The following is a 16,403-nucleotide window of genomic DNA, read 5'->3' as shown; positions in this document are numbered from 1 at the left end:
AAGAAGAGAAATTTGTTAACATCGAGTATAGATTTAAGTGTCAGGAAGTCGTTTCTGAAAGTATTTGTATGGAGTGTAGCCATGGATGGAAGTGAAACATGGACGATAACCAGTTTGGACAAGAAGAGAATAGAAGCTTTCGAAATGTGGTGCTACAGAAGAATGCTGAAGATAAGGTGGGTAGATCACGTAACTAATGAGGAGGTATTGAATAGGATTGGGGAGAAGAAAAGTTTGTGGCACAACTTGACTAGAAGAAGGGATCGGTTGGTAGGACATGTTTTGAGGCATCAAGGGATCACAAATTTAGCATTGGAGGGCAGCGTGGAGGGTAAAAATCGTAGAGGGAGACCAAGAGATGAATACACTAAGCAGATTCAGAAGGATGTAGGTTGCAGTAGGTACTGGGAGATGAAGAAGCTTGCACAGGATAGAGTAGCATGGAGAGCTGCATCAGACCAGTCTCAGTACTGAAGACCACAACAACAACAACAACAACAACAACTGTATTCTTTAAAAATGTTAGGCTAGTTGAAGATGGGTTGGTTTCCATGTTTTATATAATAAGCAATTATAACTTCACTAGCTGGTTTGAGGTGTGGATGTGGACATTTAGGATTGGAAGAGGTGAAGCCTAACAGAAGAGACTTGTACCCAGCAATAATGATAGTACCTTGTTCTAGAAAAGATAACTGCTGTTAACTTTCTTTTTATTATTATTATTAATATTAACACTTGGATCAAAATGTTACTACTTATGTAAAATGTAAAAGGCCAAAACTCTTTTTAGAGGTTTTTTGTGTCAGGAAGTTTTCATTTATTCCTGTAAATCATCCTTCACTAAAATGAGGTATCATAAAACCGTGCAGTATGTTGTAGCCATGAGAACATGCTACTGGCCATTGAAGTTGCAACACCATGAATGTGACACAAAGGGAATGTCAAATCAGCAAGAAGTATACTACGTATTAGCAACACAGTATATCTGGGTACGCAAATGATTTGCTTTTCTGCGCAACCACACAAAGATAGCAGTAATGCCGTCTACATGCTGTGCATAAATACAGATTTTGCAGAATTTTTATCGTTCATAAATCACATTTGTGTGTTGTATGTCTGTGAGAAGATCATGTTATGGCTCATATAAGGACAGATATCTACCAGCATGTGTCAGGGTTTAACAGTTGCAGGATCATTGCACATCAAGGCTGCAGTTTATCATTCTGTGATACTGCTGCTTATGTTGATCAGGATCTCATGATTGTCATGTAAGTATGGAATCAGTGGGTTTAGGAAGTCCGTATTCAATGCCATGAATGATCTCCAATGATCCATATGGCTAACAACTGCAAAAAACAACTTACATTTCATCTGACTGGGCAAGATCATAATGCCACCTCACATATATTATGTCAGGAAATGGACTTCTCTGCAGCAACACAGTATCTGCACAGACAATGTGAAGATCTCTAGAGAACCACAGACTATCAGCATCATGAGCATTGTTGTGGCTTACCTCGACACAGCAGCAGGAGTTACACTGACAGTGATGTGTTCAATAACAATGTTGGACAAAGGAGTGGCATCACGTCATCTTTTCAGATGAGTCCCAGGATTGTATACAAGATTATGATGAGTGTATCTGTGTGTGAAAGCTCCTTGAAGAACAAAAGTTATCAATTGGTGTTCATCATCATCATCATACAGCCCTGGTACCAGGTGTGGTGGTACAGAGCATGCCATTAGGTACACACCACCGTCACATCTGATTTGCAGTGTCAGTAATTTAGAAAACAGCCATTACACTGCCGATGTATTGAGTCAGTGGCTGTGCCCTATTTTTGAGGTCTCTATGATGTTACCATTCAACAAAATACCAAAAAGCACTGTTTTTTGCTAATGTTGGTCTTGACCTAGTTCAGCACATGCTTCGAATTTCTCAACCACTGGAAGCTTTTGGTTATGGGTTGCTGAGAGACTAGGCTGTCATCACTTGCCAGTCACTATCATTGATTAACTCGGAAAAATATTCCTCATGTCTGTCAAGCAAGCTCAGTCGAGCTTGAGGCCCAGGTGGATTAGAGCCATTATTGCTGCTAGAGGTGGCACCCCTCTTCACCAAGTTTCTCACCCTGTATGCTTCCATATCATCTACATATCTGCTGGAATATCACCAGTTGCATTAACAACTTTTTCACCAGAGCTTGGTTTACTAAAACCATGACCTGAAATGAGGTTCTCCATATCTAATACTTTTTCCATAAAATCAAGCATATTTCATCATTCCCTCCTCCCCCTCCCTTCTCTCTCTTTTGCATGCAAGCACACACACACACACACACACACACACACACACACACACACACACACACAATATGCAAATGAGCCAAAAAATTCATTGCAGTTTTTTGGTCAGATTCTATAATTCTTATGAACCCATTCCCTTTGCCTTATTGTTCTTATCCTCTCAACCACATCCTTTAAGACTTGCTCTATGGACTCACCAACTTCCACATGCTGATCTTTTCCCTGCAACATTGCCTGCATATGCATTTGACTTACGTATGTATTGAACACACTTCTTCTTCCCCCTCTCTGTGACCATCTCTTCCTCCCTTTACCTGTCTACCTCATCCTCCCACCTCTACCTCTCTATCTCCTCCTCACCATTCTGTCTCTTCATCTCCTCCTTCCTCTCTCTTTGTCCATTTCCTCCCCTCTTCCCTCTCTTTCTTTTCATCTCCGCCTCCCCCTATTTTCCACTTGCCCATTGGCCCTCTACACCTTAAACCTGCCTCATGCATAGCCCCCTCCTTGCCTCTCTGTCCATTTCCTCATCCCCCTCACTCTGTCCATCCTCTCCTCTATCCATCACAATCTGCTCCCCACCATTCTCATGAGCATTTAGAGTCCATGCAGTACAGTTCAATAAAGCAGGCTGATACTACTCCAACATGCCTGTCATACAGAGCAGGCTACACATCATGGGTTGGAAAATCATTTATTTGTGCTTTATGTACAGGCCGGCATACAAAGCAGATCGATGAAGCAGGCCAGAGTGCCTGTCATACAAGGCGGCCTACATGTTGAAGTCCTGCAAACCATTTCTTGCCCCCAACATGCAGGCAACCCTGCAAAGCAGGTTGGTTTGACATGCAAAGACTGTTCTGAAATAAAGTGCCTGTTATGCAGGGCAGCCTATACACCAGGAGGTGAGAGAAAGACGTTATTACCCTATCTGCACTCCCATTGGACCTAGGACATTACAAACCCCACAGTGCTGATACCCGTGAGGCCTGCTGTTTCCATGTCAAATTTGGTTGAAATTGCTCCATCAGTTTGGAAGGAGATCCAGGACACACATATACACTCTGCTTTATATATACAAAACAGATATCATTACAGGAAGCGCTGCCTGCAAAGCAAATCTCATATATTGATTTAAATGCAGCCTCTGGCCAGCCTTTCATAGTGGCATGACAACAAAAAAATTGTTAATAATAATGAAAGGACGTAGCCAGAGGTTATATACTGGAAACAAATACTACTCTGTTGCAAGAAAATCATGGCCCTAATTCCTGTTCTACTACATATGCTATCTAGATTCTCCTCCCCTCTGCAGCTTCCTCAGGGTTGGAATTTGCTGTATAAATTGTGTTTGGTTCTACCATGTACCTGGCTTCAGTTTGTCATAGTTTTTCTGGTCTTGTCCTCCTTTCTTGTTATTTCATTTCCTTGCTTTTCCATTTCATTTCATTTGCTTCCACTCTGTCTACCATCTTTCCTATAATTATGTTACCCCACCTCCCCACCCTCACCCTCACTCCCAACCATGCCACACACACAAGCAAAGCAAATTTGTCAGGAATATAAATTGCAAAAGACAAATTACACTTGTCTTTCACTAAGTCAGCCATTTTAACATAGATTTTTTTTTCTTCTGATTTTAAATAAGTTTCTTTTTTCTGTGTTTGATTATGCACTATTTTGTGGCGGCGTTCGTAGCGACAAACAATTCGCTGTAGAAACGGCTTACGAAGTCACCGCCACACTTTTAATAGCGGGCCGACCAGTCCGCTGGAACAGTGAACAGAAAGATGAAAACCCAAACACTCTGATTAAATAAAAGTCGGTACTTATCTTTATTAACGAAGATACAGGAACACAGTAGTGAACTCCGTGTCTACAGAAATCTGTCTAGTTCGAGTCGGAGCCGCTAGGTCAGCGTCGGCTGACGACAAACAACAACTCTGCTGCGATGAACACACAACTGACTAGCAAGTACACAATTCGGTGGCGAGTATACAACTGAGCAGCGAATACAGAACTGTCCTAGCGCTCGCGACTCCAGCGCTTAAGAAGCCAGAAGCCAGCGGTGGCGCGCGCAGACTTGCGGCGATTTCCTGTCTCGCTGGCGCTGCTTATGTGGACGGCGTCCGGACTTTGATGCTGCCAACCTTTTGGCAGCGGGCTCGGGTGGCATTACTGGCTAGGATATAACACTCCTCCCCCCCAAATCGCCGCACCGTCGTTGAATAATGACGTGGCGAGCGTCGACGGCGGGGGAGGGGTCTGGCCGCAGGCGTAGCACTATTTATAAGAGTCACAGACGCACCAGTGTCTAATTGAAAATTGAAGGTCTTATCCTGGATGCGTAGCTTCACAAATAGTTTATTACACTGTCTCTGGATCGGTGCAGTGGAGGCGGAAGACACAAAATCAGCGCGTTTAGCGCGTGTTCGCTGCTTACGACAACTCGTGGGTTGGGCAGGTGGAACAACAACTCCCGCTTCACTTGCAGTCTGTACATTACTTTTTACAGTGTGTGAATTACGCTTGGGTCGCATAGCAGAGGGCTGGGTGGGTGGCTTATTGCGAACAAGTTTATTACCCACACGAACCATGGAAGAGTCTTTAAACGCGACCTTCTGGGCGGGCTGGCTTTGAAGAACATGAATATCCATGGGCTGGGCTGCACTAGAATTGTTCTTGCATTTACGCAAACAAACAGTCTGGATGTGTCCTTTCCTTTGACAAAAGTGACAAACCGCGTTTCTTAACGGGCAACGTTCACGAGGATGAGCAAGAACACACTTAGGGCAAGACTTAACTCTATCATTTTGCACACACGGCTGACGAATGTGTTTAACATGACGCGGCCGGCTAGTGTTTACAGTCTAACTCTGCCGGTGGGGCTGCGGGCGTGACATAACTTGCTTAGCACAGGCAATTTGAGAAATACATGGCTGATCTAACTCACACTCAGCATAGTCAAAAGTATCTTGGGCTTCAATGATGTTCATCACAGTCTCTAATGACGGGTCAGGCAACTTTAAGATAGCAGCACGAATACGAGAATCTGCAATGTTTTGAGTAATAGCGTCTCGTAACATGACATCACTGTAGGAAGCTCCACACACACAATTAAATTGGCACTGACGGGTGAGGCCCCATAAATCTGTTAACCACTGTTTATTAGATTGATGTGGCAGTTTCTTTAATCTGAAGAACTTGAATCTGGCTGCTGCCACATGAACTCGCGACTCGAAATACTCAGCAAGCTTGTTAACAACAACGTCATAGTCTAAAGCTTCTGGCTTGGATTCCGGGAACAACTTACAAAGTAGTCGATAGACTTCCACGCCTGCAGTGGAAATTAAATAAAGCTGCCGCTCAGTACCCATGATTTTGTAGACTGTCATGTGCGCCTGCAACTGCGCGAAATATTCTCGCCATTCTTCTCTTGATGCATCAAAAGCATGGAAAGGTGGTGCTGCCTGTGCTTGTTCCTGTTGTGTTGGAGGATTAGCCGCTTGTTTGTCGATTGCTTCCACCAGACTTTGTATTTGCTGACTCTGTAACAAGATCAACTGTTGTAATTCGGCAGACATAGTGAACACAAATTAAACCAGCCCCCAAAATTTTATTGCTATAATTAGTATAACCAGAAACAAGTTGAACCAGCCCTGCACATGAGTTCGGAAGCCCTCGTCGCCAGTTTTGTGGTGGCGTTCGTAGCGACAAACAATTCGCTGTAGAAACGGCTTACGAAGTCACCGCCACACTTTTAATAGCGGGCCGACCGGTCCGCTGGAACAGTGAACAGAAAGATGAAAACCCAAACACTCTGATTAAATAAAAGTCGGTACTTATCTTTATTAACGAAGATACAGGAACACAGTAGTGAACTCCGTGTCTACAGAAATTTGTCTAGTTCGAGTCGGAGCGGCTAGGTCAGCGTCGGCTGACGACAAACAACAACTCTGCTGCGATGAACACACAACTGACTAGCAAGTACACAATTCGGTGGCGAGTATACAACTGAGCGGCGAATACAGAACTGTCCTAGCGCTCGCGACTCCAGTGCTTAAGAAGCCAGAAGCCAGCGGTGGCGCGCGCAGACTTGCGGCGATTTCCTGTCTCGCTGGCGCTGCTTATGCGGACGGCGTCCGGACTTTGATGCTGCCAACCTTTTGGCAGCGGGCTCGGGTGGCATTACTGGCTAGGATATAACACACTATCCATGATAATTTCTTTTCTCTTAGTCATGCAGTCCTGCTTCTTTGTGTTTATTCAGTTTTAGCATAAAGGAATACTGAACATTGTAATAATATGTCATTGTGTAATGGAAATGCACCTATATTGTTTCTCCAGCATTTTGCAACTGCTAAACAAGAGAAAGCTTGAGAAACTGAAGGAACAATGGTGGAATCAGAATCCAGAAAAGAGGAATGACTGTGAGAAACAGGATGATCAATCTGATGGGATTAGTATACAAAATATTGGTAAGTTGTGATACTTTCTCCATGGAACTGTGAATAGTTTTTAAACGTAGTAAATCTTTTAAACACTTAATTTTTTTTCCTTGGCTTGATTAAACCATAGTGCCAACAGCTTGGTACAAATTTAAAATAATATACACAGAGAAATTACAATATAAATAGTCTGAACATGATTTTAAATTATTTTACAATTTCCACATACATTCAATACTTACAGCTAGAAGATGATCTTCATGATACATAAAACAGGAGCACTTGTTGGAAAGGGAACCTTTAGTTTCACAACATTTTGCAGTAAACAGTGTTGTCGTATTTTTGAAAAACTTCAGAAAAACAACATTTGATTTAGATCTCCTTCTTTCTTCTAACAGTCACAGAAAGGCTTATTCTTGATGCCTATTTAATGCATATGGGAAGGAGTCAAACTGCGGTTGGTATACACTTGTGCCAAGGTAGTAATCAGCTTCCTGCTCACATGAACATTTTGAAACCAGGGGGAGCTTCTCATTATTGGTTGATTCACAGCATAGTATTTACCTCTATGGCAGATAGAAAGGTACCAATCGTCTGCCCCATCTTCCTCAGCTAATTTCTGCTTCCATGACTTGAAATCGGAAGATAGTAGATTAACATTTGTAAGAAGGCCAGAAATACTCCCCTCCTTGCCAACTGCATTTTAAGAAACTGATGCTCTGGTTCCCCAAAGCTCATAAATATTTGAAGAAAGTCATTATTTACTACCAAGAGCTGCAATAAAATTTTTTATTGAGTGATGTAATAAATCAGTGACCCTCTATTTTGAGGCAGTCACATATTTAATTATTTGAAGGTGTGAGTCTTACTTATCACCAATTCTAGATTGAATTTCATTACATGTTTCTGAGGATTGCACATAATCAACCTCCAAAGAATTAAATGTATATATTAAAGCAGAATCTTTCCAAGCCAGCAGTCAAATTGTAGGCACTAATTCACGTCCTTCGTAGAGAAGTTTATTCAGCTTGATCACATAACAAGCAGCTATTAATAAGCACAGTTGATTTGGTTCCTATGCTAACCAAAATATTCAAACCCTGCCATGTATCTGTTTGCACTGAGTCTCTGCATGTGCAGTATCAGTGTCCATGTAAAATAAAGTTATGATTTTAAGTCTTAAATTCGGTTTGAGCTCTTTCTAATGGGTAAATCCCATCACTTTTCAGTGATGGGCAAAGTATAGACCTGTCCTTTCAAAAACTGTGAATTTTATGATAATAATATCAGCCTGTCATAATGTTATACAACCAAAGATAATTCCTAAGTGTGGGGTATCAGTCAGCACACCCACTGATAAAGTGAACAAGTATATCTCCTCACTATAAAATACTGTCTAGTGGTTATCATTTCAACTTAAAAAATTCAAGATCAATTTCACACAATCATAATTCTGGATGACCACAGATAGCAGTTTATCAATTCTTGAGTGTCAACATTAATTATTATTTTGACTTTATGTACTTGAGTGAATATTAATTATGCTTTGATAGGCCTATATAACTCTCAAAGCACTTCCAGTAGTAATGTCCCATAAAATAGCTTCACAAACACATATATATTCACTTAAATACTTTAAATGGTTTTATTACTGAGAACATTATCCATTCTATGTCGTGTAAACTTAAAATCAATTATTTAGTATATTGAAGTATTTGTGGATCATGGAGACACTGATCATCCACAACCTCAGTTTGTAATGAATATACATTGTTTCATGTAACACTTTCTTCTTGGGTAGAATGCAGGCCTACCTGTCTATGCAGTTTTCTGAGAAAGCACAACTTTTTTCTTTCTTCATACTTTGGTTTATAGTGCCGACTAAACATTAATATTTATTAGTCTTGTGGTTATTGGTGCACATATTTTCATATAAAAACATAGGAGCACCATATTGCAAATCATGGTAAATTATAAGCAGTTATTAATTAGAGAGTTAATTATACAAGTAAGAAAGTTATGTAGACAAAATTCAGGCCGGCCACTGTGGCCGAGCGGTTCTAGGCGTTTCAGTCTGGAACCGCGCTGCTGCTATGTCACACGAGCTTACCACAGTAGAGCAAATCTGCTGTTTCAGAGCATTGCCTTGGCACCAGTCATCCTATGGAATGTAACAACATGGAGATTGTGGCATACAGTTCCAACTAGTGAGATAGTGTTATTGAGGGATCTGTAGAGACTAAATTAGAAAGTTGCTTTATATATAGAGATGGAGATTTTTGCTTAAATTTGGTGTGGAGTTCTGTTCTCTACCTCATTATAAAGCAGAGGTACAGGGTTAATGCTACATCATCCACTGGTTATTATTATTCACCATCATTAACTTCTGACATTGAGCATCTCTTTTGTTGAGTAATGGCAGTAGCATTTATTACTCTCTGCATGTGTTATCTTCCTGCATATGCTGTGCATACTGATATTTTAAATTTTCTTGGATGGAGTTTTCCTGATGCATTTGTGCCTTGAAGCTGGCAGGGTGTGCACCTCTCAAGATATTGGAAATTATCAAACAACATTACCTGGCTCCATTCTCATAAGTTATTTGAACTCCAGCTTTTCTTTTGTCCATGACTCTAAGTGTTTTGTGCTTGGATATACAGGCTGTCTCACCTAACTCTGCCACCTCAAATATCTCTGGAACAACAATAGATATTCAAAAACTGTTTTCACCAGAATGAACATACAGCAGGGACTTAGAAAACCAAATACTTTGCAAAATTTTAAAACGTAAAAAAATTCTATTTTCAACACAAACCTGTGCATTTTTAAATAGACACCCTCTGTTATTTCATATGTAATCAACAGCATGAAAAATCATAAAAATAATGGTGTTGGTTGCATCACAATACGTCAGTTACATCCCAAGAAATTGCGAAGCAAAGTTGATGCTTGAAATAAATGAAGTGCACAGCTAGTGCACGTCCTGAGACTCAAGCGTACACCTCACGCTGCCTGTGTCTGGGACTCACACAATGGGAAGGTATGCACAATCCACAAAAAATAAACAATAACATTTCCAATGCAAAGTTACATTTTTCAAATTGTAAATGTATGTTTATTTTAGCGAAATGACAACTAGAGCTACAATTAGAGATAACACACTTAAACTCACTTTGCTAAACACATTTACTAGTGCCCTGTCACCCACAGAAACTGTATTGTTGTGTATTACATCCAGCATAGAAAATACACCCACATCTTGACAGATGAAATTGTGTCACGTCAACATATGTTCAAAGTGTTCTCCATTTGCATCAATACATGTTTGCAGATGGGTAATGAGAGAGTGCTGCACAGATTTTAGAGTTTCTACAGATATTGCCACACATGCCACAGTAATACGATGTTGCATATCCTCTAATGTCATTGGGGGATCTTGATATACTCTGTCTCTCACTGCACCCCAGAGAAAGAAGTCTAACGGTGGGATCATGCTGGACATCGCACAGTACCTCCCCACCCCATCCATCTATCTGTAAAAGTCACATCTAGAACATCTCTGGCAACTTTTGCATTGTGTGCAGGACATCCATCATGTTGGAACAACATTGATAGATGAGTTTCCAATCCTAGATCCTCCATGAGGAGTGCTAGTGTGCATTGAAGATATGATGCATATTGCTGTCCGTTCAATGTTCCATGGTAAAAATAGGGACCTACAATAAAGTTATCAACTATACCGCACCAAACATTGACACTCCACTGTCGTTGATGAATGACTTGGCGAATCCAGTGTTGATTTTGCACAGACCAGTAGTGCATGTTCTGCAGATTCACATTACCATGATTTGTAAATGAAGCCTCGTCCATAAAAACATATTGCTTAGGAATACTGGATTACCTTACAACTACTGAAGGGCAAAATGACAGAATGCAATGGGGGATTCAAAGTCATTCCTGTACAGTTTTTGGTGCAGTGAGATATAGTACAGATGAAACCAATGCTGATGCAAGATTCTGCACACACTACTGTGGCTGATTCCTACACCTCGTGCAATTTCTCGTACACCCACCTGAGGATTGTGCACTACAGCAGCCAGAAAAGAAATTTTGTTTCCATTGCCAGTCACTGGCATTGTATGTCGACGTTTTGTGGGAGCCCAGCTTCCTTTTTCTGTGAGTGTCTTGCAGATGTTGCCAATGGTTTGACTGACACCGCCGATCTGGATAGCATTCAGCATACAGTGTCACAGCTGCAGTTGCATTTCTGTGACATTCGCCATAAATTAAAATAAAATCTACTTCTGTTTTATTATTGAAGGCCAGCATATTGACTAGATGATGGCAAATGTAACAAGCCACAAGAAAACAGGTTTTAATGTGGCAACATATGTGAATTACGTTACATTATGAGAGCAGTTCAGCAGACCAGATCAGGAGACTCTTGTTCACTGAAGGTAGAGTGTGTCATGGTAATATTTGTATGTTTACTGCAGGATACCGGTGCCAGTGCAGGCAACCCCTGTTCTGAGCACAGTATTACATGTGATACATTATGTTAGAAACTGTGACGCTATTGCTATCCTTTACAAGCCACACATTTCAGAACTTATGAGGTTTAGAAACGTGAAACCAAGTGTGTTACCACTATTTGCACCTCTAGTTGTCATTTCACAATAAACATGTGCAGGACATTCATCATTCTGATACCACATTATTTGACACATTATAAGAGGTGGACCAGTTCAATTAAGGCACAGCTCAAGAAGGGGCTAAACTATCCCCCTTTAAGAGTGCCATAAATGAATTATGGGCCAGTGATGTGTTGTCATACACTACCACTCCATACATTAACACTCTACTGACATAGTACGTTACCTGTGCGCTCCATTTATTTCAAGCATCAATTTCGCTTCACAACTTCTTGGGATATAATTGACGTATTGTGATGCAACCAATGCCATTATTTTTGTGATTTTTCATGCTATTGATTTCAGATGAAATAATAAGGGGTATCCATTTAAAAATACACATGTTTTTGTTGAAAATAGTATTTGTTTACGTTTTAAAAGTTCATATAGTATTTGGTTTCCTAAGCCCTTCCGTATGTTCATGCTGGTGAAAACCGTTTTTGAATATCTATTGTTGTTCCAGAGATATTTGAGGTGGCAGAGTTAGGTGAGACACCCTGTATATGTACTAAGTGATGGATTTATTTCTGTTATTTGATCTGTCACATCTCGAGTCAAGTTTGTGGCTGATAGCAGAATCCAACTGCAACTTTTACGTCATATGTGATTGTTATTCATGCCCATCCCATTACTTATACAAACCTAGTTTCTTATCTGTTTGTCACACCACATTCTGTGGAGTTTGTCCTTTTGACAAACACTTCAGTTTTTCTGGAGATCTTGCTACTATCAAATTATGGCCTTAAACATCTGTTGGTTCCAAATGTCATATGAGTCCCCACAGTTTATTAATGATACTTGAAATCTTAACACTGTTTTAACACTCCTACAATTTGTCACTAATAGTTTCACATTCCCATCTACATGGGGCATTTCTTGACTGTGATATTAGTCTACATCTACATCTACATCTACATCTGTACTCTGCAAAGCACTGTGAGGTGCATGGAAGGGGGTATGTCCCATTGTACCAATTATTAGGGTTTCTTCCTATTCCATTCACATATGGAGTGTGGAAAGAATGATTGTTTGAATACCTTTGTGCATGCAGTAATTATTCTAATCTTATCCTCATGATCCCTTTGTGAATGATATGTAGGAGGTTTTAGTGTACTCCTAGAGTAGTCATTTAAATCCTGTCCTTGAATAGTTTATGCTTGTCTTAAAGAGTCTGTCATTTCAGTTCCTTCATTATCACTGTGACACTCTCCCATGGATTAAACAAACCTGTGACCATTCATGCTGCCATTTTCTGTATACATTCAATATCCCCTCTAATTCCTATCTGTTATGGGTCCCACACACTTGAGCAATATTCTAGAATGGGTCGCACAAGTGATTTGTAAGCAATCTCTTCAGTAGACTGATTGCACTTCCCCAGTATTCTACCAATAAATTGAATAACCAATAAACTGAAGTCTACCACCTAATTTACCCGTGATTGAATCTACGTGATCATTCCATTTCATACCCCTACAAAGTGTTACAACCAGGTATTTGTATGAGTTGGGCAATTCCAACAGACTTATTGGTATTATAATCATAGGGTACTAAATTTTTTTGTTTTGTGAAGTGCACAGTTCTACATTTCTGAACATTTAGAGCAAGTTACCAGTTACTGCACCATGTTGAAATTTTATCAAGATCAGACTGAATATCTATGCAGCTTCTTTCAGATAGTACTTCTTTACAGATAACTGCATAATCTGCAAAACGCAATATTTTACTATATTGTCTACAAGGTCATTAATATACAACATGAACAGCAAGGGCCCCAACACACTTACCTGGGGCAAACTTAAAGTTACTTCTGCATCTGATAATGACTCTCCATACAAGATAGTATGCTGTGTCCTCCCTACCAAAAAGTCCTCAATCCAGTCACAAATTTCACTTGATACCCTCTGTAACAATGTTTATCCCTGCTAATCAGAATCACATATTCTTTAAAAAAAAGTCCCTTTAAGCATTCTGCATACAGGCTGCTAGATTGGTAATAACCTCAGCTGTGTAATGCACCCCGGTCCATCCAAAAGGATCCTGCAGCCCTCAGCCTTGTGGCATAAGTGTAAGAATTCATGTTTAAGTTATCACAAATTGTCAAAGTCTCTGGCCCAGACTTTTAAAGTCGCTCATAATCAGAGGTTATGAACAATACTAAAGATTGCAAACTTCATAAAAACACCTTGGCAAGGCTGGTTGTTTTCACCTTCTTTGTCAGTCGGTGGAAAGTATGACCTCAGAATCCAGGTAATGGGCATCATTTATTTCAGTGTGAGCAATAACCTTCAGCTGGTTACAAGCTGTGCCTCAGTTGCTGATGAGATGTCATTTTAAATAGAGTCTCTCTCTCTCTCTCTCTCTCTCTCTCTCTCTCTCTCTCTCTCTCTCTCTCTCTCTTCCTCTCCCTCTGAGTGCACATGGTTCTCCTTCTCACTCCTTCTCATCACTTGTTGCCATTTCTCAAAGAGATGCCATTAAATGCTGTACATCTGAATTCCTAATGATTAGTAGACCTCACCTCTTCTGTCTCTGCTTTGACCTGACCTGGGATGTATATGTGTTTCTGACAGGCTGAGCTATCACACTGTCATGTTCACTGTCATACTTGTTGATAAAGAAGATGAATATGAGCTCAAACTGTTTTCATGATGACATACTTAAACAAAACATTCTTGATTTATTTGGTGTGTAAGATCCAGATAAAATCAAGCTTTTGGCAAAATCCTTCATCATCTTCATCAGGAACAACTATCTGTTGTGATTGCTCTTATGGTGACCATTTATAGCCAAAAGATAATTTGTGATTGGTCTGTGTGCATCATAAATATGCTATGCTACTGGAGATTGCGTCCATAACTGCAATGGTGATGTCAGTACTGTTACAGAAACAATTCAGAACATTTCTCTATGTCTTCTCAGCATCAAGAGCTTGCTTTCACACACGACTAAGATCATAGCAATTATGGCCATTGTTCTCATTATAATTTCTGTTGCTTTTTGAATACATAATTCCAGTTTGTAGAATCATGAACATTATTTCATATAGGCCTACATCAAACATCATTCTGTGTGTTCAGCAGCTACTAGTTTTTCAAGCTTTCAATTTGAGCATCTTGCACTGAACCAAAGACCAGCACCACCTCACAGAGTGGTACACACTGTCATCAATCTCGCAGACAAGAACTTAGGTGAAAGAACCATTTTGGCATTGAATAGAAGGATTGAATTTTGCTCCTATGCATTGCAAATTGCCTATTGTGGAGATTATTATTGGAATGGAAGCTAACAAGGTATCTCTCACAGGATATCACCAATGAGGTAAGACTTGTGACAAGTCATATTAAAGCCACAGTCAAATCTCCTAAGTCTAACATCAGCCGAGCAGAGAGAGAGGGTCTCCATGCTTTACAGAGATATGAAGATCTAGCTGTGCATTCAGCTAAAAAGAAAAATGCCACAGTTGTTCTTAATACTACAGAAGATCATAGCAAAGTGTCATTGCTATTGGAGGATAATACATACAGATGCCTAAAGTTTGAGTCTAGTTTCTCATAAAGCAGAACAATGTCAGAGCTGCTGAAGAATTTTGGTCTATCTAATAATGTCTGAAGAACCTCAGAGCTCCTAGACCTCCCAGGCTGTATGGCCTTCCAAAAAGCCACAAAGAAAGCATTTCATTAAGATCTATCATTAGTGTTATTGGTTCTCATACCTAAAGGTTAGGCAAATATCGAACCTGACTAATGACTCCCATAGTTGCTACTGTGAATGTATATTAAAAACTATTACAAGGAAACATCACCAACTTGACCCTCATATTTTAAGGAGAAGAGAGCACATTTGCAAGTTATCAGCTTCAGCAAGTGATCTCACATAAAAATCTGGGCTGTAATTTTGATAGTTTGCAGTTGTGATCTTCTGAAAGTTCAGCTTTTAAACATGTGCACACACCAGATGTCACTCCCTCTCCCCAACTGCAGCTGCTTAATGCTCAAGCATGAAGAACTGTAGAATTAAGTGAGTAAGATGTTTGTGAAATACTGTTTTGACCTTGATAACATACTTTGTTTATTGTGTCTAAGTGTGCAGTTTCTAAACTGTAGCTGCTGCCAGAGATCTCGTTGCTTTGAACATTTTTATGTGGTGGTTGAAAAATGTAGTGTAAGTGAATGAAATGAATGACTATGTCATTAAATAAGTTGCAGCAGTATTTAATTATTAACATCACTGTTGTGCATTATTTTCTTTGGAATTTGAACTTGACTGGCATGACTAAATTGTATATGATAACTCATTAACTCCATTTCATAATAATTCTTCAGTTGCTTATATTTATTCATATTGATTTTAAGGCATACATACAGCCACAGAATACTGACACAACAATACTATTAAAATAATATTGAACTTACACTCATCTCTAGAACATTATGACCACTTACCTGTACATCCAACTTTGGCCTGGATAACAGCAGCAGTGCATCATGACATGAAAGCAATGAGGCCTTGGTTGGTCACTGGAGGGAGTTGGCACCACATCTGCACACACAGTTCACTTAATTCCCGTAAATTCCGGGGAGGGGGTGATGAGCTCTGACACCATGTTCAGTTCCATCCCAGTTGGATTCAGTCAGGTTCAGAAGTGGTGAGCTGGGAACCAGCACATCAATTGGAACTTGCCCCTGTGTTCCTCAGATTGCTCCATCACACTCCTGGCCCTGTGACATAACAAATTGTCTCGCCAAAAAATGCCACTGCCATCAGGAAACATAATCGTCATGAAGGGGTTTTCATGGTCTGCAACAGTGTACAATACTCCTTGGCCATCATGGTGTCTTGTACAAGTTCCACTGGACCCATGGATGCCCACATGAGTGTTCCTCAGAGAATAAAAGAGCAGCTGCCAGATTGTCTCCATCTGGCAGTAAAGGTGTCAAGGAGCTGTTCCCCTGGA

General features: G+C 40.2%; 1 protein-coding gene across 1 annotated transcript in view; it reads left to right on the top strand.

Annotated features, from left to right (window-relative positions):
• Nucleotides 1–16,403, top strand: part of LOC126236653 (ionotropic receptor 25a) — a 485,919-nt gene that overhangs the window by 420,671 nt on the left and 48,845 nt on the right. The window contains exon 16 of the mRNA XM_049946121.1: nucleotides 6,655–6,785. Coding sequence (XP_049802078.1) covers nucleotides 6,655–6,785 — 131 coding nt within the window. The remainder of the gene's footprint in view (nucleotides 1–6,654; nucleotides 6,786–16,403) is intronic.

Source organism: Schistocerca nitens, chromosome 1, assembly GCF_023898315.1.
Source record: "Schistocerca nitens isolate TAMUIC-IGC-003100 chromosome 1, iqSchNite1.1, whole genome shotgun sequence".
NCBI classification, from domain to species: Eukaryota; Metazoa; Arthropoda; class Insecta; order Orthoptera; family Acrididae; genus Schistocerca; species Schistocerca nitens.
Note: the sequence above shows the minus strand (reverse complement) of the source record. Positions and strands in the feature narration are given on the sequence as shown.